The sequence below is a fragment of the Meles meles genome, chromosome X, assembly GCF_922984935.1.
Source record: "Meles meles chromosome X, mMelMel3.1 paternal haplotype, whole genome shotgun sequence".
NCBI classification, from domain to species: domain Eukaryota; kingdom Metazoa; phylum Chordata; class Mammalia; order Carnivora; family Mustelidae; genus Meles; species Meles meles.
In genome coordinates this window covers 74528696-74548052 of record NC_060087.1, presented here as the reverse complement: position 1 = coordinate 74548052, position 19357 = coordinate 74528696, and the positions used below count along the sequence as shown (strand labels likewise).

General features: G+C 36.3%; 1 protein-coding gene across 2 annotated transcripts in view; it reads left to right on the top strand.

Annotated features, from left to right (window-relative positions):
- LOC123935013 (kelch-like protein 4) overlaps window positions 1-18990 on the top strand; it is an 85414-nt gene extending 66424 nt beyond the window's left edge. For both annotated transcript variants that reach the window (XM_045995409.1, XM_045995408.1), the window contains 2 exons: window positions 15848-16019; window positions 17626-18990. In XM_045995409.1, coding sequence (XP_045851365.1) covers window positions 15848-16019; window positions 17626-17685 — 232 coding nt within the window. In that variant the 3' untranslated portion in view covers window positions 17686-18990. The remainder of the gene's footprint in view (window positions 1-15847; window positions 16020-17625) is intronic.
- The last annotated feature ends 367 nt before the right edge of the window (window positions 18991-19357 follow it).

Below are 19357 nucleotides of genomic sequence, written 5' to 3'. Positions count from 1 at the left end.
CATTGAGGTCCTTCATCCATTTGGAGTCTATTTTCCTGTGTGGTGTAAGGAAGTGGTCCAATTTTATTTTTCTGCATGTGGCTGTCCAATTTTCCCAGCACCATTTATTGAAGAGGCTGTCTTTTTTCCATTGGACATTCTTTCCTGCTTTGTCGAAGATTAGTTGACCATAGAGTTGAGGGTCTATTTCTGGGCTCTCTATTCTGTTCCATTGATCTATGTGTCTGTTTTTGTGCCAGTACCATGCTGTCTTGATGATGACAGCTTTGTAATAGAGCTTGAAGTCCGGAATTGTGATGCCACCAACTTTGGCTTTCTTTTTCAATATTCCTTTGGCTATTTGAGGTCTTTTCTGGTTCCATATAAATTTTGGGATTATTTGTTCCATTTCCTTGAAAAAAATGGATGGTATTTTGATAGGGATTGCATTAAATGTGTAGATTGCTTTAGGTAGCATAGACATTTTCACAATATTTATTCTGCCAATCCAGGGTCATGGAACATTTTTCCATTTCTTTGTGTCTTCCTCAATTTCTTTCATGAGTACTTTATAATTTTCTGTGTATAGATTCTTAGTCTCTTTGGTTAGGTTTATTCCTAGGTATCTTATAGTTTTGGGTACAATTGTGAATGGGATTGACTCCTTAATTTCTCTTTCTTCAGTCTTGTTGTTGGTGTACAGAAATGCAACTGATTTCTGTGCATTGATTTTATATCCTGACACTTTACTGAATTCCTGTACAAGTTCTAGCAGTTTTGGAGTGGAGTCTTTTGGGTTTTCCACATATAGTATCATATCATCTGCGAAGAGTGATAGTTTGACTTCTTCTTTGTTGATTTGGATGCCTTTAATTTCTTTTTGTTGTCTGATTGCTGAGGCTAGGACTTCTAGTACTATGTTGAATAGCAGTGGTGATAATGGACATCCCTGCCATGTTCCTGACCTTAGCGGAAAAGCTTTCAGTTTTTCTCCATTGAAAATGATATTTGCGGTGGTCTTTTCATAGATGGCTTTGATAATATTGAGGTATGTGCCCTCTATCCCTACACTATGAAGAGTTTTGCTCAGGAAGGGATGCTGTACTTTGTCAAATGCTTTTTCAGCATCTATTGAGAGAATCATATGGTTCTTGCTATTTCTTTTATTAATGTGTTCTTTTTTTTTTAAAAGATTTTATTTATTTATTTGAAAGACAGAAATTACAAGTAGGCGGAGAGGCAGGCAGCCAGAGAGAGAAGGAAGCAGGCTCCCTGCTGAGCAGAGAGCCCGATGCGGGGCTCGATCCCAGGACCCTGGGATCATGACCTGAGCCGAAGGCAGAGGCTTTAACCCACTGAGCCACCCAGGCACCCCCTTTTATTAATGTGTTCTATCACATTGATTGATTTGCAGATATTGAACCAACCCTGCAGCCCTGGAATAAATCCCACTTGATCGTGGTGAATAATCCTTTTAATGTACTGTTGAATCCTATTGGCTAGTATTTTGGTGAGAATTTTTGCATCTGTGTTCATCAAGGATATTGGTCTGTAGTTCTCTTTTTTGGTGGGATCCTTGTCTGGTTTTGGGATCAAGGTGATGCCGGCCTCATAAAATGAGTTTGAAAGTTTTCCTTCCATTTCTATTTTTTTGGAACAGTTTCAGGAGCATAGGAATTAGTTCTTCTTTAAACGTTTGGTAGAATTCCCCTGGGAAGCCATCTGGCCCTGGGCTTTTGTTTGTTTGGAGATTTTTGATGACTGTTTCAATCTCCTTACTTGTTATGGGCCTGTTCAGGTTTTCTTTTTCTTCCTGGTGCAGTTGTGGAAGTTTATATGTCTCTAGGAATGCATCCATTTCTTCCAGATTGTCAAATTTGTTGGCGTAGAGTTGCTCATAGTATGTTCTTATAATTGTCTGTATTTCTTTGGTGTTAGTTGTGATCTCTCCTCTTTCATTCATGATTTTATTTATTTGGGTCCTTTCTCTTTTCTTTTTGATGAGTCTGGCCAGGGGTTTATCAATCTTATTGATTCTTTCAAAGAACCAGCTCCTAGTTTCATTGATTTTTTCTATTTTTTTTTTTGGTTTCTATTTCATTGATTTCTGCTCTGATCCTTATGATTTCTCTTCTCCTGCTGGGTTTAGGGTTTCTTTCTTGTTCTTTCTCCAGCTCCTTCAGGTGTAGGGTTAGGTTGTGTACTTGAGACCTTTCTTGTTTCTTGAGAAAGGCTTGTACCGCTGTATATTTTCCTCTCAGGACTGCCTTTGCTGTGTCCCACAGATTTTGAAATGTTGTGTTTTCATTATCATTTGTTTCCATGAATTTTTTCAATTCTTCTTTAATTTCCTGGTTGACCCATTCATTCTTTAGAAGGATGCTGTTTAGTCTCCATGTATTTGGGTTCCTTCCAGCTTTCCTCTTGTGATTGAGTTCTAGCTTCAGAGCGTTGTGGTCTGAAAATATGCAGGGAATGATCCTAATCTTTTGATACCGGTTGAGACCTGATTTGTGACCCAGGATGTGATCTATTCTGGAGAATGTTCCATGTGCACTGGAGAAGAATGTGTATTCTCTTGCTTTGGGATGAAATGTTCTGAAAATATCTGTGATGTCCATCTGGTCCAGTGTGTCATTTAAGGCCTTTATTTCCTTGTTGATCTTTTGCTTGGATGATCTGTCCATTTCAGTGAGGGGAGTGTTCAAGACCTGGGGCCACGCTGACCCCGTATTGTTTTCACCCCTATTTGGCCTCTGGAACAAAGTCCCTCAGTGGAACAGACTTTTAAAAGTCCTGATTTTGTGCTCTGCTGCTCCCCTACTTGCCGGGAGTGTGCCCCTCCCCCCACGGTCTTTCTTCCCGTCATTTTAGATTCACTTCTCCGCCAGTCCTACCTTTCAGAAAGTGGTTGATTTTCTGTTTCTAGAATTGCTGTTCTTCTTCTCTTCGATCTCCCGTTGGATTTGTAGGTGTTTGCAAAGTTTAGATAAGCTATTGAGCTGATCTCCTGCTACCTGATGTATTCTCAGCCTGCTACTTCTCCGCCATCTTGACTCCTCCCGGAATCTTGATGTTTTTTCATGTACAGTATCATGTCATCAGAAAAAAATGAAAAGAAAAAAATGACAATTTAATTTATTTTCCAATATGGATAACTTCAATTTCTCTTTCTGTTTTATTGCTGTACTGTGTTGAATAAAAGTAGTGAAAATGAACATCTGTGTATTTTTCCTTACAATAGAGGAAAAACTCTCAGTTTTTCACCATTAAGTAAGTGTCACCATTGAGAAAGATGTTAGCTCTGTCTTTTTCATAGACAGGCTTTAGTACACTGAGATATGGTCCCTCCAAATTAACTTTGTTGAATGTTTTTTATTCTGAGCAGATGTTGAATTTTGTTAAATGCTTTTTTCTGCATCTATTCATGTGATTTATTTTTTTTTTAAATTCCAGTACAGATAACTGCAGTGTTATATGGATCAGGTGTACAATATAGTGATTCAAAATTTCTACCTTACTCCATGCTCATAATGATAATTGTACTTGTAGTTCACATCACCTATTTCACCTGTTATGCCACACACATCCCCTCTGTTGATCTTCAGTTTGTTCTTAGTTAATAGTTAAAAGTCTGTTTTGGCACAAGCAAAAATGAACTTTTGGGACTTCATCAAGATCAAAAGCTTCTGCACAGCAAAGGAAACAGTCAACAAAACAAAGAGGCAACCCACGGAATGGGAGAAGATATTTGCAAATGACAGTACAGACAAAAGGTTGATATCCAGGATCTATAAAGAACTTCTCAAACTCAACACACACAAAACAGATAGTCATATCAAAAAATGGGCAGAAGATATGAACAGACACTTCTCCAACGAAGACATACAAATGGCTATCAGACACATGAAAAAATGTTCATCATCACTAGCCATCAGGGAGATTCAAATTAAAACCACATTGAGATACCACCTAACACCAGTTAGAATGGCCAAAATTATCAAGACAGGAAACAACGTGTGTTGGAGAGGATGTGGAGAAAGGGGAACCCTCTTACACTGTTGGTGGGAATGCAAGTTAGTGCAGCCACTTTGGAGAACAGTGTGGAGATTCCTGAAGAAATTAAAAATAGAGCTTCCCTATGACCCTGCAATTGCCCTGCTGGGTATTTACCCCAAAGATACAGATGTAGTGAAAAGAAGGGCCACCTGTACCCCAATGTTTATTGCAGCAATGGCTATGGTCGCCAAACTGTGGAAAGAACCAAGATGCCCTTCAATGGATGAATGGATAAGGAAGATGTGGTCCATATACACAATGGAGTATTATGCCTCCATCAGAAAGGATGAATACCCAACTTTTGTAGCAACATGGACGGGACTGGAAGAAATTATGCTGAGCGAAATAAGTCAAGCAGAGAGAGTCAAGTATCATATGGTCTCACTTATTTGTGGAGCATAACAAATAACATGGAGGACATGGGGAGATGGAGAGGAGAGGGAGTTGAGGGAAACTGGAAGGGGAGATGAACCATGAGAGACTATGGACTCTGAAAAACAACCAGAGGGTTATGAAGGGGCGGCAGGGGGGTGGGGGGGGTGGGAGGTTGAGGAACCAAGTGGTGGGTAATAGGGAGGGCACGTACTGCATGGAGCACTGGGTGTGATGCCAAAACAATGAACACTGTTATGCTGTAAATAAACAAATAAAAAGAAAAAGTCTGTTTTGCGGGGTTCTCTTTTTCCTCTTTGACCATTTGTTTTGTCTCTTAAATTTCACATATAAGTGAAATCATATAGTGTTTGTCTTTCTCTGACTGATTATGTCACTTAATGTTATACTCTCTAGAACCAACTATGTGTTGCAAATCTCAAGTGTTTTTTTTATGGCTGGCAATATTCGTGTGTGTGTGTGTGTGTGTGTGTGTGTGTGTCTGTGTGTGTAATGTTTGTCCATTGATCTGTTGAGGGACTCTTGGGCTGCGTTCATAATTTGGTTATTATAAATAATGTTGCAGTAAAAATAGGGTTTTTTTTTTTTTTGCATTCTTTGCATAAATACCCAATAGTGGAACTTATGGATCATATAGTAGCTCTAGTATTAATTTTTTGACGAACCTCCACACTGTTTACCACAGTGGCTGCCCTAGTCTGCATTTCCACCACCAGTACACAAGGGTGCCTTTCTCTCCACATCCTCACTAACACTGTTGTTAGTTGTACTTTTGATTTTAGCCATTGTTTTTTTTTTCTTCCTGCAAAATGTTTATTTTTTTCACTTTTTTAAAAATTTCTTTTCAGCATAACATTATTCATTGTTTTTGCACCACACACAGTGCTCCATGCAATATGTGCCCTCCCTATTACCCACCACCTGGTTCCCCAACCTACCAACCCCCACCCCTTCAAAACCCTCAGGTTGTTTTTCAGAGTCCATAGTCTCTCATGGTTCATCTCCCCATCCAATTTCCAATTCCCTTCTCCTCTCCATCTCCCCATGTCCTCCGTGTTATTTGTTATGCTCCACAAATAAGTGAAACCATATGATACTTGACTCTCTCTGCTTAACTTATTTCACTCAGCATAATCTCTTCCAGTCCCGTCCATGTTGCTACAAAGTTGGGTATTCACCCTTTCTGATGGAGGTGTAATATTCCAACGTGTATATGGACCACATCTTCCTTATCCATCCGTCCGTTGAAGGGCATCTTGGTTCTTTCCACAGTTTGGCAATGATGGCCATTGCTGCTATAAACATTGGGGTACAGATGACTCTTCTTTTCACTACATCTGTATCTTTGGGGTAAATACCTAGTAATGCAATTGCTGGGTCATAGGGAAGCTCTATTTTTACTTTCTTGAGGAATCTCCACACTGTTTTTCAAAGTGGCTGCACCAACTTGCATTCCCACCAACAGTGTAAGAGGGTTCCCCTTTCTCCACATCCTCTCCAACACACGTTGTTTCCTGTCTTGCTAATTTTGGCCATTCTAACTGGTGTCAGGTGGTATCTCAATGTGCTTTTAATTTGAAACTCCCTGATGGCTAGTGATGATGAGCATTTTTTCATGTGTCTGATAGCCATTTGTATGTCTTCATTGGAGAAGTGTCTTTTCATGTCTTCTGCCCATTTTTTGATATGATTTTAGCCATTCTGACAGGTGTGGAGTGATATCTCATTGTTGGTTTGATTCTCATTTCTCTCAGTATGAGTGATGTTGAGCATCTTTTCATGAATCTGTTGGTCATCTGTATTTCTTCTTTTGAAAAATGTCTATTTATGTCTTCTGTCCATTTTTTATTGGAAAACATACCTAGAAAAATGTTGCTACAGCCCATGCCACAGAAATTAATGCTAGTGTTCTCTTTGGGAATTTTCTAGTTTCAGGTCTCATATTTAGGTCCTTAATCTATTTTGAGTTTATTTTTGTGCATAAAGAAGTTGTCCAGTCATTTTTTAAAAGATTTTATTTATTTATTTGACAGACAGTGATCACAAGTAGGCAGAGAGTTAGGCGGGGGTCGGGGGGAAGCTGGCTCCCTGCTGAGCAGAGAGCCCAATGTGGGGCTCAATCCTAGGACCCCAGAATCATGATCTGAGCCAAAGGCAGAGGCTTTAACCCACTGAGCCACCCAGGCCCCCCATCCAGTCGTGTTTTTTAGCACATAGTTCTCTGTTTTCCCAACACCATTTGTTGAACATGCTGTCTTTTTTTTCCATTGCTTATTCCTGCCTCTTTTGTTGAAGATTAATTAATCATATAACTGTGGTCTTATTGCTGGGATCCCTATTCTATTCTTTTGACATATGTGTTCATTTTGTGCCAGTATCATAGTTTTGAATACTATAGCTTTGTAGTAAATCTGGAATCATGAAAGCCCCAGATTTAGTTTTCTTTTTAAAAATTTATTTGCTTATTGGGTCTTTTTTTTTTTTTTTGGTTCCGTATATATTTGAGAACTATTTGTTCTAGTTCTATGAAAAATTGTATTTTTAAAGGGATTGCATTGAATCTGTAGATTGCTTTAGATACTGTGGAAATTTCAACAATATTTGATCCTCCAACCCATGAGCTTGGGAAAAATTTTTCATTTTTTTGTGTTGTGTTTGTTTCATCATTGTTTCATAGATTTCAGAGTACAGATCTTTCATCATTTCAGGTAAGTTTACTTCAAGTTACTGTATTGTTTTTGATACAATTGTAAATAGGACTTTTTCTTAATTTCTATTTCCCCTACTTTGTTATGGATATAAATAAATGGGATGGATTTCTGTATATTGATTTTGAATCCTGAAACCTTACTGAATTTATCCATTCTAGTAGTTTTTCAGCCAAATCTTTAGTGTTTTCTATACATAGCATCAGGTCATCTGCAAATAGAGCTCCTCTAGATGTAAGGTTAGGTTAGTTGTTTGGGATTTTTCTTGCTTCTTGAGGTAACACTTTATTGCTATAAACTTTCCTCTTAGAACAGATTTTGGTACATTCCAAAGATTTGGGGACATTGTATTTTCATTTTCATTTGTCTCTATATATTTTTGGCTCACTCTTCGATTTCTTGGTTGGCCCATTCATTACTTAGTAGCACATATTCAACCTCTATGAATTTACATTCTTTCTAGACTTTTTCTTATAGTTCATTTCTAATATCATGGCATTGCTGTTGGAAAATATGCATGGTATAACTTCAACCTGTGGTCTATTCTAGAAAATATTCCTTGTGCATTTTAAAAAAAAATGTATATTCTGCTGTTTTAGGATGAAATGTTCTGAATATACCTGTTAAATCCATCTTGTCCAGTGTGCCATTCAATGCCACTGTTTCCTTTTTGATTTTATTTTAATGATCTATTGACATAAGTGAGGCATTACATTCCCCTACCATTATTGTATTATATCAATTTCTTCTTTTATGTTTGTTTTTAACTATTTCATTTATTTGGTTAGTCTTGTGTTGAATGTATAAATATTTACAATTGTTATATCTTCTTGTTTGACTGTTGGGAATTTTATAGTGTTCACCTGTGTATCTTATTACAGTCTTTATTTCAAAATCTATTTTGTCTGATATATGTATTGTTACACCAGTTTTCTTTTCAAATCTACTTTCATGATAAATTCTTCTCCGTCCCTTCACTTTCAATCTGCATTTGTCTTTAGGTCTGAAATCAATCTGTTTTAGGGAGCATATTGATGAGTCCTGCTTTTTCATCCATTCCATCACACTATATCCTTCGTTTGGAGGGTTTCACCCGCTTACATTCAAAGTAATTACTGGTAGGCCTGTACTTATTATATTTTGTTACTTGTTTTATGGTTGTTTTTGTAGCTTTTAAAAAATTTTTATTTTTTTTAATTTCTTTTCAGTGTTCCAGAATTCATTGTTTATGCACCACAGCCAGTGCTCCATGCAATACGTGCCCTTGATAATACCCACCACCAAGCTCCCCCAACCTCCCACCCCCTGCCACTCCAAAACCCTCAAATTGTTTTTCAGAGTCCACAGTCTCTCATGGTTCATCTCCTCCTCCAATTTCCCCCAACTCCTTTCTCCTCTCCATCTCCCCATGTCCTCTGTGTTATTCCTTATGCTCCACAAATGAGCAAAACCATATGATAATTGACTCTCTCTGACGTATTTCACTCAGCATAATCTCTTCTGGTCCTGTCCATGTTGATACAAAAGTTGGGTATTCATCCTTTCTTATGGAGGCATAATACTCCATATTATATATGGACCACATCTTCCTTATCCATTCGTCTGTTGAAGGGCATCTATATTCTTGCCACAGTTTGGCGACTGTGGCCATTGCTGCTATGAACATTGGGGTACAGATGGCCCTTCCTTTCACTACATCTGTATCTTTGGGGTAAATACCCAGTAATGCAACTGCAGATCATACGGAAGCTCTATTTTTATTTACTTGAGGAATCTCCACACTGTTTTTCAAAGTGGCTGTACCAACTTGCATTCCCACCAACAGTGTAAGAGGGTTCCCCTTTCTCCACATCCTCTCCAACACACGTTGTTTCCTGTCTTGCTAATTTTGGCCATTCTAACGGGTGTAAGGTGGTATCTCAATGTGGTTTTAATTTGAATCTCCCTGATGGCTAGTGATGATGAACACTTTTTCATGTGTCAGTTAGCCATTTGCACGTCTTCATTGGAGAAGTGTCTGTTCATGTCCTCTGCCCATTTTTTGACATGATTATCTGTTTTGTGTGTGTTGAGTTTGAGGTGTTCTTTATAGATCCTGGATATCAGCCTTTTGTCTGTATTGCCATTTGTGAATATCTTCTCCCATTCCATGGGTTGCCTCTTTGTTTTGTTGACCATTTCCTTTGCTGTGCAGAAGCTTTGATCTTGATGAGGTCCAAAAAATTCATTTTCGCTTTTGTTTCCTTTGCTTTTGGAGACATATCTTGAAAGAAGTTGCTGTGGCCGGTGTCGAAGTGGTTACTGCCTGTGTTCTCCTCTAAGATTCTGATGGATTCCTGCCTCATGCTGAGGTCTTTTATCCAATTTGAGTTTATCTTTGTGTATGGTATAAGACAATGGTTGAGTTTTATTCTTCTACACATAGCTGTCCAATTTTCCCAGCACCATTTATTGAAGAGACTGTCTTTTTTCCACTGTATATGTTTTTTCCTGTTTTGTCGAAGATTATTTGACCATAGAGTTGAGGGTCCATATCTGGGCTCTCTACTCTGTTCCACTGGTCTATGTGTCTGTTTTTATGCCAGTACCATCCTGTCCTAGTGATCACAGCTTTGTAGTAAAGCTTGAAATAAGGCAACGTGATGCTGCCAGTTTTGTTTTTCTTTTTCAACATTTCCTTAGCAATTCGGGGTATCTTCTGATTCCATACAAATTTTAGGCTTGTTTGCTCCAGATCTTTGAAAAATACCATAGAATTTTGATCGGAATGGCATTAAAAGTATAGATTGCTCTAGGCAGTATAGACATTTTAACAATGTTTATTCTTCCAATCCAAGAGCGTGGAATGGTCTTCCATCTTTTTGTGTCTTCTTCAATTTCTTTTATGAGTGTTCTGTAGTTCATCGAGTATAGATCCTTTACCTGTTTGGTTAGGTTTATTCCCAGTTATCTTATGGCTCTTGATGCTATAGTAAAGGGAACTGATTCTCTAATTTCCCTTTCTGTATTTTCATTGTTAGTATATAAGAAAGCAACTGATTTCTGTACATTGATTTTGTGTCCTGCCACATTACTGAATTGCTGAATTAGTTCCTGCAATTTGGATGTGGAGTCTTTTGGGTTTTCCATATAAAGTATCATGTCATCTGCGAAGAGAGAGAATTTGACTTCTTCATTGTCAATTTGACATTTTGTTTCTCTTTGTTGTCTAATTGCTGTTGCTAGGACTTATAATACGATGGTGAACAAGAATGGTGAGAATGGTCATCCTTGTCATGTTCCTGATCTCAAAGGGAAGGCTGTCAGGTTTTCCCCATTGAGGATGATATTCACTGTGGATTTTTCATAGATTTATTTTTTGGTCCTCTATCCCTGTACTCTGAAGAGTTTTAATCAGAAAAGGATGCCTTATTTTGTCAAATGCTTTTTCTGCATTACCACTCTCAGCAAGAGACCGAACATCTAAGCAGAAATCAACAAAGAAACAAGAGCTTTGAATAACATATTGGATCAGATGTAGCTCGTACATATATACAGAGCATTCCACTGTAAAATAACAGAATATTCATTCTTCTCAAGGACACATGGAAAATTCTCCAGAATAGACCACATACTGGGTCGCAAATCAGGTCTCAATTGATACCAAAAAATTGATATCATTCCCTGCATATTCTCAGACCACAATGCTTTGAAGCTAGAACTCAATCACAAGAAAATGTTGGAAGAAATTCAAACACTTGGAAGCTAAAGATTATCCTGCTCAAGAATGTTTGGATCAACCAAGAAATCAAAGAAGAACTTAAACAATTCATGGAAGCCACTGATAATGAAGACGCATTGGTCCAAAACCTATGGGATAAGTCAAAGTCTGTCCTAAGGGGGAAATGCATAACCATCCAAGCCTCACTCCAACAAATAGAAACATCCTGACTACACAAACTCTCTTTACACCTTAAAGAACTTGAGAATCAAAAACAAATTGAGGGATGCCTGGGTGGCTCAGTCAGTAAAGCATCTGCCTTCAGTTCAGGTCATGATCCCAGGGGCCTAGGATCTGGTCCCACATCAGGCTCCTTGCTCAGCAGGAAACCTGCTTCTTCCTCTCCCTCTGATGCTCCCCCTGCCTGTATTCTTTCTTTCTCTCTCTCTCTCTGAGACAAAGAAAATAAAATCTTAAAAAAAAAAACAACAAATTGAGCCTACCCCACACAAAAGAAGATAAATAATTAATATTAGAGCAGATCAATGAATTAGAAACCAGATATACAGTGGAACACATCAATGAAATTAGAAGTTGGTCCCTTGAAAGAATTAACAAGGTTGATAAACCACTGGCCAGATTCATCCAAAAGGAGAGAAAGGACCCAAATTAATAAAATTATGAATGAAAGGGAAGAGATAGTGTCTCTATCTCTCTATCTTCTGACTCTATTAGAAATTATTATCAAGAGCTCTGTGCCAAAAAGTCAAAAAACCTAGAAGAAATGGATGCATTCCTGGAAACCTATAAACTTCCAAGACTAAAACAGGAAGAAATTGACAACATTTACAGACCAATAACCAGTAACAAGATTGAAGCAGTGATCAGAAACTCCCCCCCACCCAAAAAAAAAAAAAAAAAAAAAAAAAAAAAAAAAAAAAAAAAAAAAAAAACAAGAGTCCCAGACTGGATGGATTCCCTGGGAAATTCTACCAAATATTCAAAGAAGAAATAACACCTATTCTTCTGAAGCTGTTTCAGAAAATTGAAGCAGAAGGAAAACTTCCAGATTATTTCTATGAAGCCAGCATTAACCTTGATCCCCAAACCAGGCAAAGACCCCACCAAAAAGGAGAATTTCAGACCAATATCCCTGATGAATATGGATGTCAAGATTCTCAATAAGATCCTAGCTAATAGGATCCAACAGTACATTAAAAGATTATCTACCATGAACACATGGGATTTATGCCTGGGATGGAAGGATGGTTCAACATTTGCAAATCAACCACTGTGATAGAACAAATCAATAAGAGAAGAAAGAAGAACCATATGGTCCTCTCAATTGATGCAGAAAAAGCATCTGACAAAATAAAGCGTAGTTTCCTGATTGAAACTCTTCAGAGTATAGGCATAGAGGGAACATTCCTTGACTTCATAAAATCCATCTATGAATAACCACAGTGAATATCATGTTCAATGGGGAAAAGCTGACAGCCTTCCCTTTGAGATCAGGAACATGACAAGGATGCCCACTCTTGCCACTGTTGTTCAACATAGTACTAAAATTCCTAGCGACAGCAATCAAACAATCAAAAGGAATAAAAGTCATTCAGATTGGCAAAAAAGAAGTTAATCTCTCTTTTTTTGCAGATGACTTGGTAATTTATATGGAAAACCCAAAAGACTCTAGCTCCAAATTATTAGAACTTATACAGCAATTCAGTCATGTGGCAGGATATAAAATCAATGAACAGAAGTCAGCTCCTTTCTTATTCACTAACAATGAAACTGTAGAAAGGGAAATTAGAGGGTTGATTTAATTTACAATAATACCAAAAACTTTAAGATACTTTGGAATAAACCTATCCAAAGAGGTAAACGATCTGTACTTGAGGAACTACAGAACACTCATGAAAGCAATGGAAGATACAGAAAGATGGAAAAACATTCCATGCTCATGGATCAGAAGAATAAACAGTATTAAACTGTCTATGCTGTCCAGAGAGATCTATACTTTGTACGCCATCCCAATCAAAATACGACAGACATTTTTCAAAGTGCTGAAACAAACAATCCTAAAATTTGTATGGAAACAGAAAAAAAACCAAATTGCCAAGGAAATGTTGAAAAAAGAAAAACAAAGCTGGAGGGCATCACGTTGCCTGATTTGAAGCTTTATCACAAATCTGTGATCACCAAGACAACACAAAAACACACAGAGAGAAATTGGAACAAAAACAGACAATCGTCACAAAAACAGACACATGGACCAATGGAACAGAGCAGAGATCCCAGATATGGATCCTCAACTCTATGGCTAATAATCTTCAATGAACCTGGAAAAAATATCCAGTGATAAAAAGACAGTCTCTTCAATAAATGGTGCTGGGAAAATTGGGAAGCTGCATACAGAAGAATGAAACCCGACCATTCTCTTACACCATACACAAAGATAAACTCAAAATGGATGAAAGACCTCAGTGTGAGACAGGAATCTATCAAAATCCTAGAGAAGAACATAAACAGTGAACTCTTTGACATCAGCCACAACAACTTCTTTCGAGACATGGATCTGAAGGCAAAGGAAAACAAAAGTGGAAATTAACTTTTGGGACTTTATCAAGATAAAAAGCTTCTGCACAACAAGGAAAATAGTAAACAAAACTGAGGTAACACATGGAATGGGATAAATTTTCAAATGATACTGCAGGCAAAGGGTTGATATCCAAGATTTATAAAGAACTCATCCTTGACACCCAAAAAACAAATAATCAAGTCCAAAAAATGGACAGAACACACGAGCAGACTCTTTTCAAAGAAGATATACAAGTGGCTAACAGATACATGAAGTGTTCATCATCATTAGCCATCAGGGAAATTCGAATCAAAACCACATTGAGATACCACCTTACGCTGGTTAGAATGGCAAAAATTAACAAAGCAAGAAACAACAAATGTTGGAGAGAGTGTGGAGAAAGGTCAACCCTCTAACGCTGTTGGTGGGAATGCAAGCTCGTGGAGCCGCTTTGGAAAACAGTGTGGAGATTCCCCAAAAAATTAAAAATAGAGTTACCCTATGAGCTGGGAATTGGACTACAGATGTAGTGAAAAGAAGAACTATATGCACCCCAATATACATAATAGCAATGTCCACAATAGCCAAATTGTTGAAGGAGCTGAGATGTTCTTCAACAGATGAATGTATAAAGAAGATATGGTCCATATATACAATGGAATATTACTCAGTCATCAGAAAGGATGAATGACCAACTTTTGCATCCACATGGATGGGATTGGAGGAGATTATCTAAGTGAAATAAGCCAAGCAGAGAAAGTCAATTTTCATATGGTTTCCTTTAGTTGTGGAACATAAGGAATAGCATGAAGGGAATTAGGAGAAAGAAGAGAAAGTGAAGGAGAGAATAATCTGTGTGTGTGTGGGGGGGGGGGGAACCATGAGAGTCTGTGGACTCCAAGGAACAAACCGAGGGTTTTAGAGGAATGGAGCTGGGGGATGGGTTGGCCAAGTGGTGGGTATTAAGGAGGGCATGTATTGCATGGATCACCGAGTGTTATATGTAAACAATGGATTTTGGAACACTACATCAAAAACTAATGATGTATTGTATGGTGACTAACAAAACATAATAAAAAAATTTAAAAGTCTCATTCAATTATTTAAGTTAATAATTTAAATGTTTCTAAAGTCATCACATAAACATGTTAATTTGGTGATTATTTGTATAATCTTGATGAGAAAATTGAGGCAAAGTAGTCAAGCAAATTATTCCTAATTTCTCTAAGTGTAGGAATAAGTCCATGGCTAATTCTCTTTACTTTAGGCTCCATTTTGTTTCTACTAATATATATATATTTCTATTTAAAGTAAGGAGAGACAGAAAAACAAAATTGAAAAGGAAAAGAAATAATGCTATTTTAATTTGACTGAATTCTCTTTCATTTAGCTTACAGAAAAGGTTTGGGAATAAGGAGTTAACATCAGATTAAAATGGAAAAAAAAAGGGGGCACCTGGGTGGCTCAGTGGGTTAAGACTCTGCCTTCAGCTCAGGTCATGATTTCAGGGTCCTGGGATCGAGCCCCACATCGGGCTCTCTGCTCAGCAGGAAGCCTGCTTCCCCCACTCTCTCTGCCTGCCTCTCTGCCTACTTGTGATCTCTCTCTCTCTCTCTCTGTCAAATAAATAAATAAGATCTTTTAAAAAAATGGAAAAAAAATCATCATGTTAAAATAAATTGGAACACTCATGGGGAAAAAGATAGGATAAAACTATGGTCATTCTAATTACAAATAGTACTAAAACCGGGGTACTACATTCTACAAAACAAGAAGGCAATTATATTTAGATTTACTTGAAATGTGAGCTCTCCTATGATCAGGATAAGGCATCTCATAAAGAAAGAAAGAAAGAAAGAGGGACGCCTGGGTGGCTCAGTTGGTTAAGCAGCTGCCTTCGGCTCAGGTCAAGATCCTAGCGTCCTGGGATTGAGTCCCATATCGGGCTCCTTGCTCGGCAGGGAGCCTGCTTCTCCCTCTGCCTCTGCCTACCTCTCTGCCTACTTGTGATCTTTCTCTCTCTGTCTCTCTCTCTCTGACAAATAAATAAATAAAATCTTAAAAAAAAAAAAAAGAATGAATGAATGAATAAGAGAAAAACAAAAGCTCTCCCACCAGCATACTAAAAGAGAGATGGGACATTTTCCTCATAATGATAAGATGATAATATGTGAAATTTCCTCATAGAGAATCAAAAGATGCACAGTATTTTGGAAATGAAATACATTTTTGATATACTTTAAGTGATGTCTTGTGGTTGAAATGAATTTTGTCATGTACTTATTTTTAATATTTATTAGTCAGACTAAATTTTAATATTTATAAGGTATTTTTAATTCCTTATATTGGATAAGTATACCTTTTATTAATGTCTGTTATTTTTAGCATTATTTGTATTCCCCTTTTAATTGTCTTCCTAAACTTCTTAAGGTATGATCCAAAAAATGATTCATGGTCAACTGTGGCACCTCTGAGTGTTCCTCGAGATGCTGTTGCTGCATGTCCCCTTGGAGATAAACTCTATGTGGTTGGAGGATATGATGGACATACTTATTTGAACACTGTTGAGTCATATGATGCACAGAAAGATGAATGGCAAGAGGTACTGTCATTGAAAGTATTCAATGAAAGTAGTTTTAATAAAAGTCTTTACAATATATGTTTAGAATTAATTCCATTTTCTTCTCTAAGGCCTACTCAGGGTTTTTAGTGAAATTCGCAGCATTTGCTTTATCTGTACTATAGAGTACTAGTTAGTTGATCTAATTTGTCATTGGCAGGATTCATCAGTACTCCTGTGAAAGGGGGAACAGAACATCCTCTTGACTTTATGGACTCATTCATTTGAGAGAAAAGTGAATCTAATTCAATAATTCAAAAGCTCTACTCAAGTGAATACAAGTCAATAAATTTGAAAGCTTTACTCTGGCCAACTTTCTAAGTATGTATTATGACTTGAGAACCAAAGTGCAAAGTCCTCATTAACAAATATCTGCCCCTCTTATTGGTTGTTGACCAGGGGAAATATTTTTCTGTCCCGTTTTATAGAAATTATATAAAGTACAGCACTCTTCATTCTTAATCAGTCATTAAAGGAATTTAGTGAACAATAAGAGACTGGAATTAAATCCTCTCAAGAATGCTGGGCATCTAACAGAAGAAATTCTAAGAGTAACAGAAGCAGCCCTGAAAGGACTTCTTGGGGATGCTAAAGGGAAACTTGATGCTTTTGATATTTTTTTCTAGTGATAACTCTGAATTTATTCCGAAATATTTAATGGTGTTCTGTTAATTAAATGAAGGCTTAATTTAAAAAATAATAAAACATGATTAACTCCTCATAATTTCCATGAACAGACAAACATTGTATTTTGTCTCTAAGTTCACCTTCCTTTATACTGACTACATGCAGCTCTATATTCTACACAGTAAATTGGTTACTGTTCTAAATAAATATGTGTTAATATAACACCAACTGACAATGGCTTTCTATCTCTTCCCTCCAACAATTTGATTTGTGAAGACCCTCAGAAACACACAAATTCTGCTATATTGGCAGCTCCTTACTTTATCAGTGCTTAGGACCAGCTAGAAATGGAAGGGAAGAAAAAAAAATTAACAAATAAGGATTTGTTAAGTCAAATTCAATATCAAAATGTTTGCTAAGCTTGTGGAATTTATTTTTCTGAATATTGCAGACCAATGGGTTAAGAGACCTATATTCTATTCCTGGCTTTTAACTGTTTCATTGTGTGGCCTTGGAAAAGAGTGAAAGAGAACTAGCAAATAATGGATATATAAACTCTATCTGCAAAATTATTTTTATTCATTATCTCACTTAACCTTAACAAAAACCTTGAAGGATTTCAAGCTAATAATTTTAGCTATAGTTTTTATTATTAGCTGTAATTTTTCAAATGAGAAAATTATCAACCAAAATCACCCGCTTCTCAGACTCAACTCTATGTAATTTAAATAATATGTTATTTCCACCACACTGGACAGTTATCTGGACTACATTTTCCATCTTTATACCAGGTGAAGGTTGGACCAGAATAGCTAAAGGCTTGTTCACTTCCAAAATGATATATTATATATATATATATATATATATATATATATATATATATATAATGCTGAAGACAGAGTTCATTGAGATAGTATTTCTTTCCTTGTTTTTGTTTTGTTTTGTTGTTATTCTGTGTTAGGAAGTTCCTGTCAACATTGGAAGAGCTGGAGCATGTGTTGTGGTGGTGAAGCTGCCATAAAGCTATCTTTATCAATAGGAGGGAAACTGGACATTTCACGAAATGGATTAAGAGGAAGAGAAGAAGAAACGTGTTCTTTCCTTCGATTAGTAATCAAGATGAACATTGTTGCATTATTTTAATATGCAGTTATAATTGCTCTCATTTGTGAAGTCAAAACAAGTTTTCCAACATGAATTACATATAGGTGTTAAATGTATGTGCTATTGCAGCTGATACTGTAAGTGGGAATCCAATAGTCTAGGTTTAGCCTCATCACTAAAAATTTTAAGGGAAATCAGTAGTGGCCAACATATGAAAGACGATGAAAACATTGGTATTTTTTAACTTAAGAATATGAGAAGTTAAAAACATTTTATATTTCAAAACACAAAATACACTCTATTTTCTGAAATACAATATAAAAGAGAATATCTAATGCTTAAAATATGAAGTCTGATTTCTAGTAAAACATCATTCTCTTATTCAAAAATACCCCAAATAGCTAAATAATACCTCATTTTACCAACAGGAAAGCTATTACAGGGTTAGGGCTAAAAACTAACTCATAACTTATGTTATTTTTTATTTTATTCTGATCACAGTATGTTAAAATTTTCAGACATACTCTTTTACAGCACCATCTTTCAAAGCACACATACAGATTCAGTATTTTTAACATATTGTCTTACTAAATTTCTTACTAGTAAAATATTGTAATTTCATATACAATCTATATAATAAAACAGTAAATATCATAGTGATACAAACTATGACCTCAGCTTTAAAGTGTCAGGGTCTCGCTTATTTAGGGAGTAGTACTCTCAAACATATCCTTGAACTCTGTAAAGAACTATTATCAAATTAAATAAATTTTCAAAAAAATTTCAAAGAACAGGAAAATTGAGAAGGCACCAAATTGTTCAATATCCATGGTTAATTCTATAAGTATATTTTAGGTACCAATACATTTTTTCTGTTAATATTATATTCACCCAGAAGAAAATGTTAAGGATATATGCAGTACAAAAAATTTTCAAAATTAAAAAAAAAATAGCTAGTTGGGTAGTGTCTTACCTTTAAATCTCTTCTTCCATTTATCCTACTATAGAAATATTTAAGATAAAATGTTGAAAAAGAAACTTCTATATGAAAGTAACTTTTCAAGTATACATGTGATTTTAGAATTTATGCAATGTTTTTTTTTAAAGCTTTGTATTGTAATATGTGAAACCAACAAATAAAACCCAGAGAGAGGCTTATAACATGTGCTAGTACCTTTTAGGTTTTTAGAAAGAGCAACAAAAGTTGTACAAAAATATCTGTATTTTGACAAAACGAATTTAAATAAAATCTATTTCCTCTGGTTATAGTGTGATTTTAGATTATGTTAAGTGCAACTTAAATTTAATTTTTATATTTATTGTCCCAATAGTTAAAATATTTAAACACAAAAATAAAATTTCCCTCCTTTGTTTCTTATTGCTGCTACTGTCTTTAATGATAAATAGAGGTCTATGCACATCTTCACTTCTAAGGTTGTAGAGATGGAGGCATAGAAAATGCTGTAAAAAATAAACACACACATAGCTCTAGTGTGTTGTTAAATTCATCTTATTCAAATCCGTGTAGAAGTAGACTTATGTAACTTTTATCCCTAAAGCACAGTCTGGCCTGTCAAGTTAAGTTGGAG